This window comes from Lathamus discolor, chromosome 17 (genome assembly GCF_037157495.1).
Source record: "Lathamus discolor isolate bLatDis1 chromosome 17, bLatDis1.hap1, whole genome shotgun sequence".
In the NCBI taxonomy this organism is placed as follows: domain Eukaryota; kingdom Metazoa; phylum Chordata; class Aves; order Psittaciformes; family Psittacidae; genus Lathamus; species Lathamus discolor.
The window spans coordinates 3533380-3553558 of record NC_088900.1 but is presented as its reverse complement, the minus strand read 5'-3'; the positions used below and the strand labels follow the sequence as shown (position 1 = coordinate 3553558).

The window sequence follows — 20179 nt, the reverse complement described above, 5'->3', positions numbered from 1 at the left end:
GCTACTGCAAAGTGGAACTGGATTGAAAATGAAGCTGGTCTTGTGATGGAAGATGCAGTCGGGAATTGGCCCCTGGGCTTCTGTTTCTGGCTTTCTGAGGGATCTCAAGAAAGCCATGGCAGGGGGAAAGGAAAGCTGTGTAATTTCAGAAAGCCAGTCTAATCCCAATGCTGGGCCAGCAGCCCTCGAAGGGGGAGCATGGAGGGTGTTAGGAGAGGGCCTGCCAAGCTGCTCTCCACTGGGAAGCTGCTTGGGAAGGGCTGCTAAGGAAGCAGAGATACTTAGTGAGGTCTCCTCTCCAGCTTCCAGAGCTCTGAAGGCAGCACGTGTGCTTCAGGAGCAGAAAGGGGCTGCATCCAGCCAAGGGATGTTCTAACCTCAATTTATGGGGTTTTGGATTCGTTTCACGTAGGCTGTAGTGTTTTACAATCACAAGCCTCAGTGCGAGGTAGTCACCTTGAGTTCCCTTTATAGCAAAGAGTATCTGACCTATTTTTAAGGCGAGGGGAAGCACTCTCTTAACTGCTGTGTCTCATCACTGGCTATAGAAGAGACCTGGAGTGACCTTCTTACCTTGGGCAAGGCTGAATCCTGCTGATGCTACATAGAGCCCAGGCCAGGAGAAACCTCTGGCCTCTCCTCTGTCATCTTGCTATTACCCTTTGGGATCTTAGGAAAATACAAAGGGTGTAGGTTGCCATTCTCACAGTGGGAAGGGAGTGAGAAAGTGTAGAGAAAACATGGAGAACGGCTTATCCAAGTTCTGAATTCCTCCTTGGAGGGCATCTGCTTCCCTCCACTGGCTACACAAAGATCCAGGGAAAATAAGCCTTCTGGTTTGGCCAGTCCACCCTGGAGGTGTGCAGCTTAGTGATGTGAATGCTGCACCTTGTCCATCTCTACCTCAGATCCTCCATCTCTAAAATACACTCCCCTCCTGTACAGTCAGTGTCAGGTTGTAACCAGCTACAGGATGTATTTCACTAACTCTGTTGAGCTCACACCCCCATTCACCGTCTTCCCAGGCTGCCTTCCTATCTGTCTAGTTCCTTTTTCACCACCCTCCATCATTCCCCAAAGCCATGGGATGTTTTCCAGCCCAACCCCACACAGGTTCTCCTGCCCAATATGAGGTCTGGTCCTCACCCTGCTTTGCCCTGCAAGGCCGGAGGACAGCACATCTCCTGGGCATCATGTGAGCCTAGCTATGAGAATCTGGGGGATGTGGGCTTCTGGATGCCTATAATTTAGAGGAAAGAAATAAACCACACATCCTGGAAGAGCCCTGGACTACCATTTTTCTTGCATCCCACATTTGGCAGGTTCAGAGGTTTGTGGCAGGAGCCAAGATGTTGACGGTTAGCATGAATCTTTCCTTCCCACAGACCCTCTTTTCCCTCCTTCGAGCAGGGGCTGGGCTATCCGAGAGCTCTTGGCTCCTCCATCCCGAATTCCAGCTCGGGTTCTGCTGTGAAATAGCCTCAGTTATTTCATCTTTCCTGCCGAGAAAGGCTAAACACAAACGTTCAGGAGTCTGGCACCAGAAACTCGGGTTGCTTACTCAAAAGAGGAGCAGCGAGCCAGAACTTCAGCTGCTCTCTCTCAAGATCAGAGCATTGAAATGCTTAACCCATGCTGGGAAGGGCTTTTGCAGTTTCAGCCTCGCTGTATTTCCAACCTGGCTTCCTCGCTCCTGCAGGCAGCTCCCTAAGTCCTAAATCAGTGTATCTGCATCCTCCCCCTCTTTGCGGTTGCAGGCTGTGCACTGGAAGCAGTCCCTGATGTTATTTGTGGGAAAGAGAGATGTAGTTTCAGGAGCAGCAGAGTGAAGGGAGCCTGGATCCGGGCCTCCAGGCTGGATCTGTGCCATGCGCTCCAACTGAAACTGCTCTGGCGGTTGGAATCTTCCTCCTTGATGGGTTCTTATGTGTATCATAGTGGGGAAAGCGTTTTGCAGTGCGAATGCTCACTTGCATCTCTTTTATTTTAAGGTAAGAACAGTTTAATAATTGAAATCAAGTAAAACATAATGAGAATAGAAATAATACCAAAGCTGGATGCTTCCTGTGGCATGCTAGGGTTCAGTGGTGAGCCAAGTGACAACCGGGGTCTCAAAGAGAACACGAAGTCACATAATGCGCAAAGCTGGGAGGTTTCTTTGGGAACTGCCAACGTGCTCAGTGATATTTAAGATACCATTATTTGCTAGGAGTCATTGCCTAATATGATGACCTAAAGCGTTTGAGAGCAGGGTGTAGCTACTCGCACGGGTACTATGGAGACTCTACAAGAAACTCTCGCATCTTTCAAGAGCTTCTTCAGATGCTAGGTAATAAGGAAAGGTCATAGAAACAAGAAGAAGGGAGAAGATGCAAAGAAAAGAGCCAGGAAAAAAAAATCCAGTGCAGACTTCCAGGGCAGGTGGGTTTATTCTGCACCTGTTGCTCTTCAGGGAGAGATCCAAAGGGTGAGGCCCGGTGGGGTCTTGGTATAAAGAGTCCATTGGCAGCCCAGGGCAAGGTTTAAGTGGTCCTGTGGGCAGTACCACTGAGGCTGGATGCTCAGGCTCAGAGAGCAGTGTTTCTTCAGCTCATCATGAACTAACTTGATGAATGGTGAAGGCAGTAAAGGAACAGGGGGGAAAGTCTTCACTATCCATAAAAATCTGCAGGTTTTGTAAGGAGGCGAGGCATGAACAGCTCTCTTCTCTGTTGAGCTTTTACTCTGTCAAGGTTTTCTCAGTGACACTCGGCAATGAAGCTTGAGTCACGCTAACTACTTGAAAATAGGTGCATGGGAATGAGGTGTAACTTCTTGTACCTCCTGGGGGGAAGCAATCTATTTCAGCAACAATAGGAAAAGTCAGCTTCATTCATGAAGAAGGGGGCAACGAGGAGGAAGGAATGACTGTTTGTTAATGTTGCCCTAAGCTAAACATTAATGAAGTGCAACACTTCAGATGCTTGCATGCCTCAATTATGTCCACCAGCTCACATGTTGCCTTTCCAATTACGCAGGCTAAAAAATGAGGTACGTGTGAAGAGACGGCCGCCTGCTCATTACCTCTCTCTGCAGTAGTAATTCTGCTTGCCTTCAGATGCTTGCGTGTGTCAGGTGTAGTTACATACACAGGCTTTCAAACAGCAACAACCAAAGAGTGCAAACACACCGCGTGGCCTTGTGGAAATGGACTTAAACCAGGGAAATTGTGTGGGATGTGGGCTTAGCACTGGAGATGTTGTTCTGCAAGCAAGGAGGTGAAGCTTGGAAAGGCTCAGATGTTGTCCGGTGTCTGAGGGTGTTGCTTACTGACTAGTGCTGACCTTGAGGGAAGGGACTGAGAACCAGCCAGATACGTGATTGCATTATGGATGTTACCGGGACCTGTTCAGTGGGAGTCTGCTGCTTCTTCTGCAGAAAGCTCCATTTCCTCGTTTCAGCTCATCCTGTTAGGTTACGCACCACGGCCTTTTTCTTGCACTAGACACACAGGGACTAGATAATAAATCTGGAACGCAGAAACAAGTTTGTTTACCCAGTCCATTTTTATTATTATCATTAAGTGGGGGGAAAAAAACCTCGACAGACAAAAACTCCTTCAAAATTGTGCAATAACACATAGCAGAAATCAATGAATGGAGAAAGGAAAAAAAGACACAGAAGCCATTTAAATGGCATAGCATTAAACTTCACTTAAGGAACCAGATTAGACGTTGACACTACCTCTAAAAAACTCATTAGAGACTGGCTGCTTGTAGACTGCTGCACGTTTTGAAGGATTAATTATAGATGTTACAGCTACTTCCAATAATGAAGATGCTCTCTGGATCCAAGAGTAACCGAGTCATTTGCACCATTTCCCTTCTGAAGTCCATTTGAAGGAGGCTTGAAAGTTGTTTTGGCAAATGTTATTTTGGTCTTTCCTGAACACACTTTTGCTTTTCCACCAGCAAATCATTGAAGTTTGTCATTAAATGTTACTCCTACAAAGAGATTTCAAGCATGCAGATCCCAATGGTGTGCTGCTTGGTGGCAGCCACTGGCTCAGGGGAGGTTTCCTTGGTGGCTAATGTGAATTTGGGGGTGCTTTTGGTGACTCTAGGAAGGCAGATGGCTCTCTACCCAGAGAGGAACTTTCCAGTGCCAGAGTCTCTAGAAACCAGCAGGAAGCAATGCCATTTTGGGACCACCAAGGTGCTTTGGTCCCGAAGCCAAAAGATGATGGCGTGGATGGTGGTAGCCCGCATTGCTCCCTCACACTCATATGCTCTCTCCTCCCCTTTCTGGCTGGATATCCGCTCCTACACATCTGTATGTAACTTGATCTTTGTCCAAGGAAAACAGTGTTTTCCCTGCACTGAAGCTGTGTCAAGGTAGGAGCACATGGAACAAGTTACGGCAGGGTTAGCCGAGGTGTGAACTTGCAGCACGCCAGCTATTCTGCAGGTTGAGTATCTGCGTGCACCCTTTTCCCCTGCGGTCAACGAGACAGGCTTCACCTCTCTCCGACACCCTCCAAGGGTTTACCTGGGGTACGGGCTGATGGCTGAGCAGCAGAGGAGCTGCTCCTGTGCGCGCCTGGAGTGGGTGCTCCATGGAGGTGGTGGCCTGTGGATGCACTGCCGCAGCTGGGGCCTTTTTACCTAGGAGGAGGCAGATGACTGACAAAGGAGGGATGTGATTTATCGAGGCTGATAAATCACATTTATTGGCTTTTTTGACCTTGAATAGGTGTTCAGGTCTCGAGCATAGAAAATGGCACCTCCTCGACTTTGTTGTAAAAACCAAAATCTTCACCCCCAAAAAATGTGTCCAAAGCCTTTGCCAAAGCAAAACACACCTCACAGTCCAAAACCCCATCATATTTTAGTGTTCAAGCCTTAGCCTTTAGTTCAAATGGACTTCAGAGTACCAGCGGGCAGCTGCAGTGAAATGGATGCAAACACAAATTAACTGGAACAAGTTCCTCCTAACCAGGGTACTTCCCATACTCCTTTTGTTTCCCCTCATGGATCCAAGCATTTCACTGGGTCCCTATGAGGTAAACCCAAATCACGTCCCAAAAAGTTAGGGTAACACGTTATGTCACTTCGCATAAGGCTACCGAAACAAAAGCAGAACAAAATGTGCATCCACATCCATGTACTGTATTTACACCAGCGCCCTCCCACCCCCTATATTGTCTCTGTGAACAAGATTCCGTGCTTCAAAAGTTCATAAAAATAAATTTACCCAGAACTGCATCTATCCAGCTCATTCCCCACCTGGGGCTCAGATTTTTCTCTATCTATATATATAAAACACACTAGCCCTGTGAAGTTGCGTTGCTGAGAGCACAGCGGTGATTTTTGCACTGAAGGGAAAGTCTCGGAGGGTAGGGAATGCCTCTGCATTACAGTACTGTCTACATAAAGTGAATCTGGCTTGACACAACACCTGGCTGCTGCAGTGGCCCCCCAAACCCCTGTGTAACACAGGGAAGTGAGGCACAGATCTTGCTTTTGAGTACTACATCAAAACGCTTTGCTGGCAATAGACTGAGCTCTGTACGAGTGTTGCTGAACCACGGGTACAAAGAAGCCTTTCAGAGTGGCCAGAAGTGACCTGTCCCCCAGCTGATGCTTGAAAGCATCCAGCAATGGGATTTCTGCGGAATACAAAGTGGTTACAAGGGTTCCCCTTGGCATCTGTTTGTCAGATAGAGATGTGCTAAATTCTACTCCCCTTACTGGGGTAGGATTTACCCTGGGCGGGGAGTAAAGGAGCAGTAGTTAACCAATAGTAATTCTCACCAGAGACGTACCAACTTCTGGGATACTATGCTGTAGTTACAGTTACCTGTGCCAGCTGCATTTGCTTTGTAAGGAAGGGGTTCAGTACTCTAGCTCTGCTTTTAGGCTTTATTTTTCCCTGCATAATACGTGGTTTATATCTTTAGAATCATTTAGTGTCTGGGTCAGATTCTGGTCTCTTTAGCTGTAATTCTAGGCAAATTGAGCTATACATGCTGGGTTGATTTACTCAGCACCCGACCCACTAACAAGGTAAAAATATTGTAACTCTGCAAGCTTGCTGTTACTTATAAAAATCCATTAGTTTGGTCCCAGCTTTGGGAGGAAAAACCCTGTCACTGGGTATAGTAATATGAGTAATTGAAAATAGAGTTAGTATTTCTATAGAGTATCAAACCATACATTTGACTTCTTATACATCTTCTGCATGTGAAATTAAATGGATCAGTCACATATCAAAACATAGGTGGCCTCTCTCATTTCATCTGTAGGAAGACTGCAATTATAACTTAATCTACACAGCAAAAATACTTTGGGTTTCAAGAAAGAAAACAGTGTGACAAGACAGTGTGCTGTATTTCATGGGGGTGAAGTTTTGCATATATAGAGCACGGACAGGCATGACCTGGGAACATCCGCTTGTGTCGATGCTCTTGGGTTGGCAATAGTTGGATTTGTGGGGAGGTTCACATTTTGCTATCACAAAGGAAAGCTCGATAGTGGAAACCAGATATTTCTACTGCTTAGCTCTGTAGCCAGTTTTATGTCTACTGGAAACGTGAGATGACTAGCGATGGGAAAATAATGCGTATGCGTCTGTATGTTATATGTAAGGTACTCGAAGGTATAACCACAGCTGCTTTTAGGAAATGCTAATGGAGGAAGGCCGAATTCCTGCTCGAAACCAAATGAATTCAGATGTTTAGTACTGGCTGCTCTGTGTGACTGTGGAAAAACGTGTATGTAAAGCTGATTCCTAGTTGTGTACAGTAGAGGCTCCCCCTTCTGTCCCACCAACATATTAGCATCTTGGAGAAGCTCCACAGAGGAGAGGTGTCCTGATTACCTGGGAAGTGTGGTTTAACTTCAGGTCATGGCAAATCTTTTTCAGTGACGTTACTGATGTACAGTATAGATGAATTAAGCCATGTGCGATGGGCAGTGGTTGGTAAGGGATGCTTTTGGCTTATAGGCATGGCAGCAAGAAACTAAGCTCATACGTAAAGTATGCGCTGCAGAATCTTGACTTGGGCTCTAAGACTGCTGAAAGATTGGGTCTTTCAGTAAGGGGGAAAAATGGAAAAATAAGGATTTTTATTCTCAACGCAAGAGCAATGATGGGGGTGCCAGGATACAACTGCCTCGCAAGGTAAAGTGGCACGTGTTCTACACAATAACGTGTACAATGGCTGACGACCTTGGAAATCTGTTCTCGGGCAGATTTCCCAATAAATTAACACAACAAAAAATACTTCCATATAAAACAAAGTCCAAAGGATTTTTGGAAAGTAAAAGCAGAACCTTCAGGGACTATATTACTTCTCTCTCTACATATATAATCTCCTGAATTTTATGTTTAAATAAATTTATTCTTGTCTTAGAAAAATAAAACGAGTAGCCAATTTAGTCAACGGAAAACATCTCACAGACTTAAAAGCATGCCCAGCAAGCATAGCCTTGTAAGACTAAATTAATGTTAAATCAAAGCGATTTGTTACTCAATTGACCTAGTCTGCAATTCACAGTTGATTACTACAAAGTGTATTTTTAAGTTTCTTTTTTGGCCCATATAAAAATAACATATTGCAACTCAAAGTGCATTTTTAAAATAAACCATCAACTATTTTTATCAAATAAAATATTTACACCATTTGGTTTTTACAGTCAGAAACGCGCTTCATGCGATGACCATGGGGACGTCATCTGAAAATCCAGTTATCATTGGGGCTTCGTCATCCTCATCTCCTGTAAAACAAACCCAGAGTGCTGTTATGCTGCTCTCAGCATGTCGTAGGGCATGACTAAACAGGCTACTAAAACTGCCCTCAAAACCAGTAGATTGTGGCCTTATTCGTACTCCTACTTGGTTGTTATATCTGTTATATTCAGATTTGCATTAGAGGGAGTGGTTTAAGTGAAGTTGTTGAAAGCATCCATCCTAGGCTTTGTACTCTTAGGGCAAAATCAAATCTATAGAGATATTTATGCCAAAGGTGTCCTAAAGCATGACAGAGAAGTTAGTTCTTGCACTGATTTCACGATATCCATTGCATGAAACCAAGGCCTTACGTACCTAAATCATCTCCCGAGGAGAATATGGCCGAGCCCAGGCGGGAGCTGTAGTGGCTGTTGGCAAAGGCAGTGAAGCTGTTCTGCAGCCGTCTGTGCCTCATGTACAGCACCACGAAGCCAATCCCGAGGGTCACCAGCAGCAGGAACAGCACCGGTACCACGATGGCAGCCACATCTGTGGATCTACCGGCTTTTGCTGCAGAGGAGTCCTCGCCTATGATAATGGAGGGAGAGAAGCGCTATTTGCAAGTGATAGAGCATTTCTCTAGTGAGCTTGTGAGGCGTTCATTGCTCTTTGTTAAAGAGGACGGGGAAAATGATGGGGACTTACCAGTTCCTAGTTCATCATAGAGAAGCGTGGCTGGTTCACCACACATCTGCCCACTGTACAGGCACCTGGCCTGAACAGTGAAGGAATAGTTATGACCTATCTTCAGGTTGGAAACTTTGAAGAAGTTTTCCGTGGTGTTCCCGAGATAAGCTGTGATGTTCATCAAGCTGTCAAACATGTGAATCTCATAACCCTGAGAGTTGTGAAAACAAAGATACATACCCCATATTATTCAGCTGGAGAGGTCAGGTTAGCCCTTCCTATTAGGGCTTTGATGCTTGTTTTTCCTTCTGTATCTAGCTTTGATGCAATGTGCTGGGCTATCAGCTGCGGGAGAGTCTCTGTCCATGCCTGTGTGCATTGAGCTTGGCCAGTTAAGGGTGGAGAAAACACTTTGGTCTGTCTGGTTCACTCTGTTCTTAGCATCTACTCAAGACCCAAAAGACAGGGTCCAGTAAAGGTGATGTCTTGTTTGCTGATGGAGAACATGCCACAGATTTGCTATCAAACTCTCAATAATGACAGTTCTCAGGTACTACTGATGTGCTTCTCAGCTCAGCTGGGCAGTGTCCTATTCCCAGTCCTGCCACACGTATGACAGTTGACCTTTTTCCAAGGGGATAATTATACTCTTAAAAGGTGACCGATTGGATCTATCAGCTTTAGTTCCTTAATTGTGATAGGAATTGAAGCAAGCTCTATCTAGAGGGCTCATCAAAGACACTCTAGAGCATCAGAGGGTGTTGGTGTATTAGAAAGAGTCTGTGAAAGGAGCCTTGCAGGGACGCTGCACTGTTTCTGAAACACTGCCTGGAGGACAAGGAGATACAGCACAACTTACCCGGCTTTCATTGAAATTACTTTCCTTTAATGCCAAACTCTTCCAAAAGAGCAAAATATGGTCCTTTTCTGTTATAATTTTTAAGGCATCGGGTGCAGACAGTGGAACTGCAGAGGAAAAATGGCAGGTCAGGTTTTAACAGTGGTGACACTTCGCTTTTGGCTGAGAAACAGCAGTGGGCTCACTTCTAAAACTTAGTATCTTTAAGGGCTCAGCACAATACTCTGCTTAGACAAGGGCTGTACTGGGAGAGAGGATGCTGTGGTGTGTCATCTGGAAGGAGGCTTTCAGTGGGTTTTATGGAAGGACTGTAACGGTACTTCATGCTGTCTCCACAGCCAGCCAAACAGGTGTCTTTCCCATCTCCATCCAGGCAGGAATATAATTCCCCATGCATTGTCTGAGAGGCTTCCTCTCTTCTCCTGCTGTTCAGGGGTTTAACTGCCTTCCCTGGGAGCTGCAGGGAGGCATCTCAGAAGTGGGCTTTGGCTGCGGGAGAGGATTAAGCAATGCAGAAACACTCCTGCAGCCTCCGACCAGCACAGGGGTGGGATGGATGGTGTGCAGGACAGGCTATGTGGTCCCTCTATGGACAGTGCTGCAAGGACTCGCCCTGGCACCCACCCAGTAGTACTCTTTACCTGTGTTGATCTTCATGCTGGATTCCTTGCTCATGTTTCCCAGTTGAACAATCACATGGTATTTGCCTCCCGGTTCAAGTTTCTTAATGGTGTACTCCACTGTACTGTTCCGGGTTTTCACTTTGTAGATTTTATCTGTTTTTCTTACTAAATCTTTAACTGCCACAGCATATAACTGGAGGGGGAGGAAAGGCACACAGTGAAAGGTCTTAATTTGCTACAGACTTGCTAGTAACCTTGTACAACAACAGGACACTAGGCGGGGGGGGGCAAAACATGCTTTAAACCATGCCCGTGCTGCACAGAAAGCCTGGGAAGTAAGATTTCAAGCCTCTTGCTTGACTAACTGCCTGAGATAAGTATTTACAGACACAGAAAATGCAGTTACTGGAACAGACGAGGGCAGGAGGAAAACCTCAGGTTGTATTTCTTGATGAATGAAAGGACGCAACGCAACCTCCTGCCCTGCCAAAGTTTCCCGTTTTGCCAGGCAGATTTATACCCCTCAACCTTTGCTGTTAAACCCTCTGGACCAGAATAGGAGTGGGAAGCTTGCTGAGAAAATGACTCGCCTTCAGTGGAGCGAGACCCGACTGTACGCCAGCATGCCAGAAAACAGAGCCAGGCTTTGTTGGGGCTGGAGCAGGAGGCAGAGCCCACAGCACGCCTGTCTGACCTGTGTGCTTGGCACAGGCACTGGCCAGAATGGACTCCAGGGCAAAGCTGAAGGCCAGAAAGGTGTTTCAGCACATGCCCAAGTTTGCTTTCAGACTCAGTAACAGCTATTCCAGACCTGACTCCTTTTAAATGCAGCATGAATGTTATAGACCTGTAACGCAGAGAGCAAATGCAGGTCTCTTAGGTGTCAGCATCGTGATGATGAGTATCTGAATGGAGCTTAAACCTATCTCACACTCAGTTCTCCATTAGCAGCAGGGCAGGGATCTGTCTTTGAGCCAGGGTTTTGCATGCAAATGGACAGGAGAAGGTGCTGTGAGGTATTACCATGTCCTGGTCAGGTGAATCATAGGGAGATTCCCACTTAATGACCGCAAATGTCTTTCCAGTGTGCACTGAGTGGAGGTGTCGAGGGGGAAGCCGGTTGTCAGGGATCATCTTCACCACAACGTAGTCAGAAGGTGGCCCTTGGTAAGGAGACATCACACGGACCTTGACGGGATGACACAGTGGTTAATACTGTGCCTTTAAGCTTCAGGAGCAAGATACAGCCCACAGCGTGGGTAGGAGTGGGAACAGAGAAGGAGCCTACCAGAAACAGGTACTGCTCGTCCCGCTGCACGAGCACAGTGATGTTGTGGGAGGTCGTGGTGGCGTTGTGAGGGCTCCTGTACAGCTCTAGGAAGGATGTAGCATAGAAGATGCCATAGACCTGTGAAGAAAGAAGCACAACAGGGACAATACAGTTTGGCATGGCCCAGAGCATCCACCCAAACTTTTACGTTCCGGTTCAGTCTGTCTGTTTGCTCCCCACCTAAAATCTGGGGCTCATCTCCGATAACACAGCAGTTAATTGAAAGACCACTGGAGCATCATGCTATCTGTCTTTCAGCCACTTCACTGCATCAGTGGCTCAACAAACAGACAACAAGAAGCTTTCTGTGCTTCTGTTTAAGGGCATCAGGTGCTTTCCCTATTTTTTTAGAGGGCTTTGGAATTCTATCCCAACAAATAATCCTGACTTTAGATTTTGCTTCTGTTTTGAGGTTTTGAGCTAGACCTCCTCCTAGATGGGGTTGAAAAGAACTGGTGCCTTACGACATTCCTCGGTCCGGTCCAGCTGCACTCCACCGCAGTCTGATTGATGGCCTTGGCCTTGAGACTTGGTGATGCAGGTCTTGTCCCACTGGTCACGACATGTACAAAAGACAGAGGGCTGTCACCCAGCTCCGTCTTAGCCCAAGCAGAAATTTCATAGGGGGTATGTGCTGTCAAATTTGCCACTGAGCAAGAAGAGAAACATGCACTATTAGGTGAGGCAAAGTACTGCGATGGCAGGGTGAAAGCACTAGGAAAGGGTCAGCATCATCAAACAGGCTTGGTCAGGAGCCTGGCTCCCTTGTTTGTGTTTTCACTAATTTTGAGTCATTTCCTTTACACAGAAGCACGGGGGACTCAGGTACCTAAGCTAGCCAGTGCTTGCCTGTATCGGGATGCTTGCCTGTATCGGGATGCTTGCCTGTATCGGGATGCTTGCCTGTATCGGGATGCTTGCCTGCATCTAGGCTCTACACTCCAAACCAGCAATCTGATTAACAGGGGCATGTATACAAGCCCAAGAAATTGTTGACCTTTTGCAGAGCAGATAAGGAACCATACACAAAATGTGTTGAGAAAAAGCTAGTGCAGCTCTGGGGGATAAATCCCAAATCTGCTCGAAATCTCCAAGTCCTGACAACAGAGGCCAGGGATTTTCTGGCTTGTCCTTTCCAGATGTACTCTATACTAAACAGAAACTACTAGTTGCAAAAGCAGAACAAATCCTTCCTTAAAACTTTCCATTTGCTGTTGACTAAAGCAGAATTTTATACTTGGTACAGAATTTACCTTTCTGGATGGACTTTTCTCCTTCTATGATCAGAGTCCTTTTTTCTTGCCTGTGTGTATCGAATGTCCAGTAGATGTTCACAACGTAACCGCTGACCTGTCAAGCAGTAAGGGCACACAAAACAGGAACTCTCAGTTCAGCTGCTTTGCATACAGTGAAAGAGTCACTGCTGAAAGTCTCTGCATTGTATTTTCCATCCTAATTAAGAGCTGGGGCAGTTTATGAGTAGTAAGAAATGATTTAGCATGAAATAAATAATCCCAACACTTACACAGTGACAGTTTATCCCATCCAGTATTTACCACTTACTCAAGGCATTCTTTTCTTTCAGTTTCAGAAGGTGAACATGTTACCTTGATATTAGTAGTCATTTTTAGGCTGAAGCTTATGGAGTCTTCACTGTAGCTCTCAATGTGTATGACAGGAGGAGGAATGACTGGAAGCAAAGAGAAACAAAGCAATACAAATACTTATTGAGAGGTAAAATACAGGCTTTCATTATGACAACCGGCTCTCAGACCAGGAATCCCCCATCCTTCCAGCCCCAACCTTGCTTGTAAGCCATACACCCCTCAGAGAAGACACTGACAGGCTGTACCTCCATCATTTTCTATCAACCACCCACAGTCTGCCCTATCTGTGCCTGGCTCAGAACAGGCTGGAAGCACAGAGGTTTGGGCTCAGGTATTTTACTTCTGAACTCAGTGGGACAAGCTCACATCACAGTTAATGGCTTTTGGCCTCCTGAGGGAGGTGAAGAGGTGTTGGTGGGGACAGTTGCCAAACACTCCTGCAAAGCCAGAAGTGAAAATCATTACAGTTCTTTCTACCTCTGTTTTTTATCTGAATCCTGCAATTTTAATGGCATGGTGTTTCCTTTCCTTCCTTTGTCAACAGAGTGAGGGTACACTTTTATCTAACAAATCAGCAGATGATTTTGACATCAGAATGCGGGTTTGGGAGATAAAACTTGGCACGGATACAAAAGGCTTTTCTAAAAACAGTTTGGAGGGAAATTGACTGTGATTGAATTTATCTGCTGTCAGACTGTAAGGCTGTGGTAGTTGCTGGGAGCTTTAGTGGCCTTCCAGCGGTCTAACCTACATGAGATGCAGAAACCATCATAATCGTGAACCTAAGAGGGAGAAGAATGAGCAAGCATCCTTTCAAAAGGAGTTGGTGGTAATGTGTCTTGCTTATCTGAAGGTAGGATCTAGCCTACGTAAGCCAGAGGGAATCCATCTGTAGTCTAGGAGAGAGGGGCACCTTCTGCATAGGCTTCTTGCCCACTTCCAGGGCAGTACATCCATCCTACATGCCACAGAGTTCAGAGGGAGAGTCTCAGACCTGTTCAGTCTGGTACAGCAAAGTAATAAGTAGTGTAAAATGTTCCATAGGGAAGAATAGAGGACAAGGGGGTGGTTATGCTGGTAGTGGTATGCTGATGCTAACACTTCAGGCTTAGCTTCTGCCTTTTGGTGACGTTATCCAAGTCGATTGAAACAACAACATTTACCTTTGCCTTTTATGGTGGTTATGGATTTGGAATCACTCCAGTTTCCCACTCCTCGACTAGTTACTGCAGCAACCTTGTCAAATAAGAGGGCTGGTTAATATGAACAAATGTATAATGCCAACATTGTATAATTGCAAAAGGAGAATGAGGTTAAAGGGAGGTTATGGACATGGCAGAGCTCATGGGAAAAGGACTTTGAAGCAAACAATAGCTTAATTACTTGGCAATAAAATGGGTTTTACAGAGATAAAGCAGACTACTTTAAGTCAATTAAAGGAATCTAAGAGGAGGGAGGTGCATCCTCTTTGCAGATAACTGCTCTCTTATGAGGTCTTTATGAGAAGTCCAGCAAGATAAGGAGTTTTGGACTCTATCGGTCCAAAGAATCATGCTGGCGAAGCCCATGCAAACTCTGAATCTAGTTTCAAAGACTTCTTTGGGAATAGATTAATATGGGAAGGAATACCATGGAAGGAACGACTTGCTCCAGCCTACTGTAAGAATAACACTGATTCATGGTAGTGGGGTCGCATTTATCCCACTCCCCATGAGCCATCCATGCTCATTCCGCACAGGGAGGGATGGACAGTGGCAGAGCATGTACTTCCCAGGGTTCACTGTGCAGACTTTTATTTCCTATTCTTATTACTTCTGTCTATAATTACCCAGGTTCTCCCACATGCATATATTCCCCACAGGTTGATCTGCTGCTTTTCCTAGTGATATAGTAAGGACCAAATTTGTCTGTGGCCCAGATCCAGTGCAATTGCAGTGACGTTGGAATGGACAATTACTGCAGATTTCATAATATAGCCTGGCCACCTGGGATGGCCAAATGAAGGGCCTTAATTCAGGCCTTGAAACTATATACATAAGCAGTGCAAATGCCAAGCCCCCATTGTGGGTTGACATGAAAGGGCAGGATTTTAACAACTTACTGTTTTAGCAAGTACTTGACTGTGCAGGACTTAGACCATGTAGTGAGAAGTAATGAGAGCCGGCATAGACAGAGCCTTGAAAATACTCACTCGAACTGTGTACAATGTGTTGACCTGTAAGTTCTTGATCTCAGTGTAGTTCTTTGTGGTTCTAAGAGACGACCACTCCTTGGATCCACTCCTGCTGTATTCCACCTAGGAGCACCAAAACAAAGGATGAGGGTTCCACTGCAGGGTGACAGGACCCTCTGTGTCAAAATGTCAATAGAAAGAAGTATGAAAGCTTAGAAAGGGAGCCAGAAATGAAGTTATGAACTTAGGGTGGCAGCGCTACCTACAGCCCTGCAGCATTACTTCTCCCGGCTTGCTACGATGCTCTCAGCAGATTGCCTCTACAAACTGCCCTGTTTTGCAGTTCCTGGCCCCCCTCCTTTGCAGGGATAGCTGTGTTCAGACAGGCCAGCCCACACCGCTGTGAGCCCCCAGCAGCCTTCCCTATCCCCCCGTGGACTCACAATGAATTCCCGTATGAGGCCGTGGGCATTCACAGGGGGACTCCAGCAGCTCATCACCACACCCTCAGCTTCTTTATTCAGGGACAGCTGGAGGTTAAAGGGAGCATCTGGTACTAGGGAGAGAAACCAAGGTGTTAGTGACTGTCGCAGTTGTGTTTCCAGATCACATGGGGAAAAGCAGGGTCTCCCTGAAAGTCTGGGACAAAGAGGGGATGGCCAAGCAGTTCTGACTCATGGGAGGTGTCTTACTCCTGCAGTTGTGTCCAAAATCCCTATCGCCTCCCTCTGGAGCGATGAAGCCTTTTTTGTAACAGCAGTGAAGCTGGGATTTCACTAAGATCTTTGCTCTCTTTTGCATCCTTTCCTTCATCTGATCTCCAATCTGCAGCTAGAAGGCTCTTGTTCCTTGCGTGTGGTACTGAACAATCCCCCAGGCTCAGCGCTGTGAGAAGGGATGAACTTCTCAGGGATACTAAAGCACTAAGCCATGGGGAAGAAAGAAGGCAGGCTGGTGCCTCGGTGCAGGACTGATTCGAGGCTGGGAACCCACTGCCCTTTTCCCGGTCCAGCACAATTCCCAGGCCGTGGAAAGACCCCTTTTGTACGTAATGGGGATACCCCTGCAGTAAATACTTCCTAAGCCAAAGCAGCATGCACCAGGTCACTGGTATGATCCGTTCAGGTTTACTTACACCCTTCTGGTGCCCGGAGGGTGATGAAGTCATTGGTGTTGTAGACTCGGCTGAGACACTGCACTTGGACTTTCACCTGATAGGTACAGTCAGGCTTGAGGACTTTCAAAACACTGTTGGTTTTGTTGCTGTGGGTTTCCAAGATCTTCCAAATGCTTTCACCAACTGTCCTGCACGAGAAAGCCCCACCTCTCTAGTCAGGATGGTGTTTAGTAATAGAGGGGACACAGCTTGTCCCAAAGAGTGAAGCCATCTATCTGTACGTTAAGAGCTTGCTGCTTAGTGTTCTTTTCAATCAAGCCATACCACCAACTTTAAAGATGCTCTTTGAAAGCCTGAACTAAACGTAGTTTAGTGACTTATAAGCACCATCCTCTGAGGTTATCTGTAACTTCTGCGCTCTCATTTCTTGACTTTGCTCTCAGTGTTAGCGGTCCCACAAAAGCAAGACCCTCTCCGCCTCGAATAAAGCTACATTACGTTCATCGTGGAGGAAACAAACATAGCTTTTCACAAAAGAGAAGGTTTCCCAAGCAGAACTAGATTGCACAGCTCAGTCTTTCAGGCCTGATTCTGTACAGTACTTTGCTGTAAGCACAGGCATATTGATACCTTTGCTCATGCTTCTCCTACCTTTTACTTGATATGAATAGCACCGGGTCGTGCAGTGCAGTGGGTGGTGTACCTGTAATAGATGTTGTAGACACAGGAGGTCGAGGACATTCTTTTTGGCCGGGCCCAGGTCAGAGTGATGTCGCCAGAGAAATCAGCCGTCCATTGGAGGTTCTGGACTTTGTACACGATTGTGTCATCTAAGCAGGCAACGGCAAATGTTAGTCTATCGCCGGGAAATAAGTCCTTTCCCACCACAGAAACGAGAGTTGTGTTTGTAGCCCAAACATGTGGAGGTAGGAACAGTAGTATGACTGGAGGGAGCGTCTGCACCATTCAAATTCGATGTGTAATTTAGGTGGGTGTTATCAGTGGAGAAAAGCATGCTTGTCAGAAGGCAGTTCAGAGCAGGAACATACTCCTCGTGCTCTTAGCTCTCCCCACAACGTCTTGTCTGTCTTTATGCTGCATGAAATACTCAACATCATTTTGGAAGTGTACGAGTGCAAAAGGATCAGTGCAAGCTAAGTCACTTTTCTACTTGTGCAATGGATCCGTGCTGGCACTGTAAACTATCCAGGGCCTTTCCTGGTGTGGTTTTCCGTATCGCATCTCATGTTCAGAAGGACCCAAGCAAAGGCTGGTAATTAAAGGAGTAGTCTGGGGATTGCTTTGACGCAAGCTGTGCAGCTGAATCACCACCTGACCTTGGGAGAGGCATTTAGGGAATAACAGCGCTGTGAAAGTCCAGTGCTGGCAGAGGCAGAGACTGGTGCTGCTCATCTGAAATGGCCCCAATCCATGCCCTGCTCCCACTCGGCCATTCCCTGCTCTCTCCCTCCAGGGGCCACGTGTCAGAGCCCACATTCAAATGCCATGGCGTGGCCCCGCTCGGGTGCTCAGCTTCATTCCCCGTGCTGTAGAGAAACCAAGTGGAGCAGAGCCAAACTGCTGCTTCATTTTCCCTAACCAGCTGGAAATGAAACCCAGCAGGGATGCAGGTCCGCAGACAGGCACAACGAGATAAGCTATCCAGGGGAAAAGAGATGGTTTCCTCTTGGTGTAGCAGCCAAGCCATGAATCTCAGCGGCTCCTTCCCCCTCTCCTGAATCTGCTAGCCTCTCTCAATCAATATTTAATTAAAGAACTATAACCTGATTGATGCCCAAACCGCCAAGCAGGTCACTAGGAAAGCAGCTCAACCTCATGGCTGTCCAGAGGCAGCGATTGATCGCTGTTATCTGCCGAGGGCCGGATGCTGCCCGCATCCCCTGTGCCTCCACAGGGCCACCGATGGCCAGTGTGGGAGGACCAGTGATGGCAGGAGGGGACTTGCCATTTTCCCAGGGTCACCCTGCAGAGGAGGACAGAGCTAGAGACCACTGCTTCACTATGTAAAACAGACAGCTTTGCTCCCATCCTAAAGTTGTTTTTCTGTGCGTGAGGCTGAACAGACAAATTGCTGGTGCAGAAACTGGCTGGGAAGTTGGGTATAAATGGCTGAGGAGGCAAGCTGCACAGTTGAATGCAGGCAGATGTGTCTAGGATGTTATGAATGAAAGGTCATGTAATCAGGAGAGCCTCTCTGCATGCTAACACAGAGAAGGGCATGGGAAATGGGAGACGGCTGTTGCTTACCCGTACAGTTCTTCTCATCACTGCTGTCTGAGCAGTCCAGGAATCCATCACACCGCTCTGTCAACATAATGCAGGTCTCTCCATCCTCACATTTATAACCATTAGGGCATGACAGGGTGCTCTGAGTAGCTGAAAGAGGCAGAATGGTTTCAGGACTCGAGGCAGGAAAGTTTCCTCACCAGCACTGGGCTGTTTCCAGTGCCAGTGCTGCTTCAAAGCTGGCAGGATGGTGGGGCAGCTGCATGTCAGAATCAGTGTGTCAGTCATAGGGCTATCTCATTCTGGCTGCATCTTCTGGCATGATGGCATCAGAAGAACCTGGAGTTCATCCCACAGAAAACAACCACTGGGTTTCTAACAGGAATATCTCTGCTTGGTTGGGTCTTTTTTACTGTAATGCTGCATTTACTGCAAGGATTTCACCAGCAATAACATTCCTCAGTGGCTCCACTGTCCTCACAAAGAGGTCCCCAAGGGAAAGCGCCAGGGAGTCATCGTCCCCTCCTCGCACTTACGGCAGTTCCTCTCATCCGTGCCATCCTGGCAGTCCCGCACGCCATCGCACCGCTTCCAGTTGGGAATGCACTTGTGCAGCTGCTGGCACTCCAACTCGAACCTGCTGCAGCGTCCCTGCAGCGCCGGGGACGTGGCCGTCACGTTGGGTCCTGCACACAGCAGCCAGTGAGGAAACCACCCAAGCCATGAGGCTGCCACAGCCACCCAAGACCAAAACCTGTCTCTAGGTCTCGACTCCACTAGATGGCAATCTCTTCCCATCTAGCAGGTAGATGGCTGCTGCTGGGATGTCCGAAGCCATCCTCTCTTCCGACTGCAGAGGGCTGGAAAAGCAACTGGTTTGCAGGAGATGAGCTGCACCAGCTCGGAGCTCAGCAAGCGTTAGAAACGACCACAGTGAGAAAAACCCCTCTTTTTACCTTCAGCATAGGAGTGAGTTGGAAAACCTGCTCTGCAGCCCTGCTTCCCATGTCCCTACGCAGTCTAAGACATGTCATTTGAGCAGGGACCTGCTGTAATTCAACCCTGTTATCTGGCAAGGATCTGAGACCAAAAGGCCAACAGTCCTTGGGGACACGATCCTACAGAGGAAGAGAAAAGCTTACGCGAGGTAGGACAAGCTTCCTCATCGGAGCCGTCGGTGCAGTCCTTGTAGCCATCACAGACCCAACTGTTCATGATGCAGGCGCCGCTGTTGCAACGGAAGTGGTTCGGTAAACACGTCGGTGGGATGGATGTAGTGATGGGATGAACTGGAGAACCTGAAAATACACCGGGGAGAGCCGATCTGAGGTCCTTGTTCCTGCATGTGGGTTGTTCCCATCAGACCGAGGGCCACTGTCAGTGGAAGGCAGTGGGCAGCAGGCAAGGTGGTGCAAGCCCAATCTGCATCTGCATCGTATCTACACAGCTGCTAATCAGGATTTCCAAAACCACAGAGTTAAAAGATGCACAAGAGTGCACACTTGGCCATTTATAGGGGATTTTTGGAGCCATGGGAGCTGGCACAGGCAGCCCTGTGGGAAGGCAGCTGATGCTAAGAGCAGTCCTTCAGCACGCCACAGCCCAGCCTCAGCCAGGCCTCCTGTGAGCAGAGTGCTGCGTGCCCTTACCCTCACAGTCCTTCTCATCGGACCAGTCCCCGCAGTCATTCTCCTCATCGCACTTCCACCGGTTGGGGATGCAGTGCCCGTTGCCACACTGGAACTGGTAGTACCGGGAGCAGTTTGGGGCCTCCGTTGGGTTTTCTGGCAATAAGAGGAGAGTCCTGTGAGCTCCAGTGTTATCTC

At 47.3% G+C, this 20179-nt stretch overlaps 1 protein-coding gene across 3 annotated transcripts in view; it reads right to left on the bottom strand.

The window, feature by feature from the left end:
• Window positions 1-3526: 3526 nt before the first annotated feature.
• The window catches only part of SORL1 (sortilin related receptor 1), a 44009-nt gene continuing 27356 nt past the window's right edge, over window positions 3527-20179 (bottom strand). For 2 of the 3 annotated variants that reach the window (XM_065697375.1, XM_065697376.1), the window contains exons 30-48: window positions 20003-20137; window positions 19496-19651; window positions 18890-19039; window positions 18375-18503; window positions 16810-16936; window positions 16125-16294; window positions 15433-15545; window positions 15008-15112; window positions 13980-14052; window positions 12817-12899; window positions 12463-12559; window positions 11674-11858; window positions 11168-11287; window positions 10903-11067; window positions 9898-10072; window positions 9257-9363; window positions 8416-8608; window positions 8086-8298; window positions 3527-7757 (exon numbers count right to left, since the gene is read on the bottom strand). In XM_065697375.1, coding sequence (XP_065553447.1) covers window positions 7690-7757; window positions 8086-8298; window positions 8416-8608; window positions 9257-9363; window positions 9898-10072; window positions 10903-11067; window positions 11168-11287; window positions 11674-11858; window positions 12463-12559; window positions 12817-12899; window positions 13980-14052; window positions 15008-15112; window positions 15433-15545; window positions 16125-16294; window positions 16810-16936; window positions 18375-18503; window positions 18890-19039; window positions 19496-19651; window positions 20003-20137 — 2564 coding nt within the window. In that variant the 3' untranslated portion in view covers window positions 3527-7689. Of the gene's footprint in view, window positions 7758-8085; window positions 8299-8415; window positions 8609-9256; window positions 9364-9897; window positions 10073-10902; window positions 11068-11167; window positions 11288-11673; window positions 11859-12462; window positions 12560-12816; window positions 12900-13979; window positions 14053-15007; window positions 15113-15432; window positions 15546-16124; window positions 16295-16809; window positions 16937-18374; window positions 18504-18889; window positions 19040-19495; window positions 19652-20002; window positions 20138-20179 lie in introns of those variants that run through there. The other variant, XM_065697379.1, reaches the window with a different exon arrangement.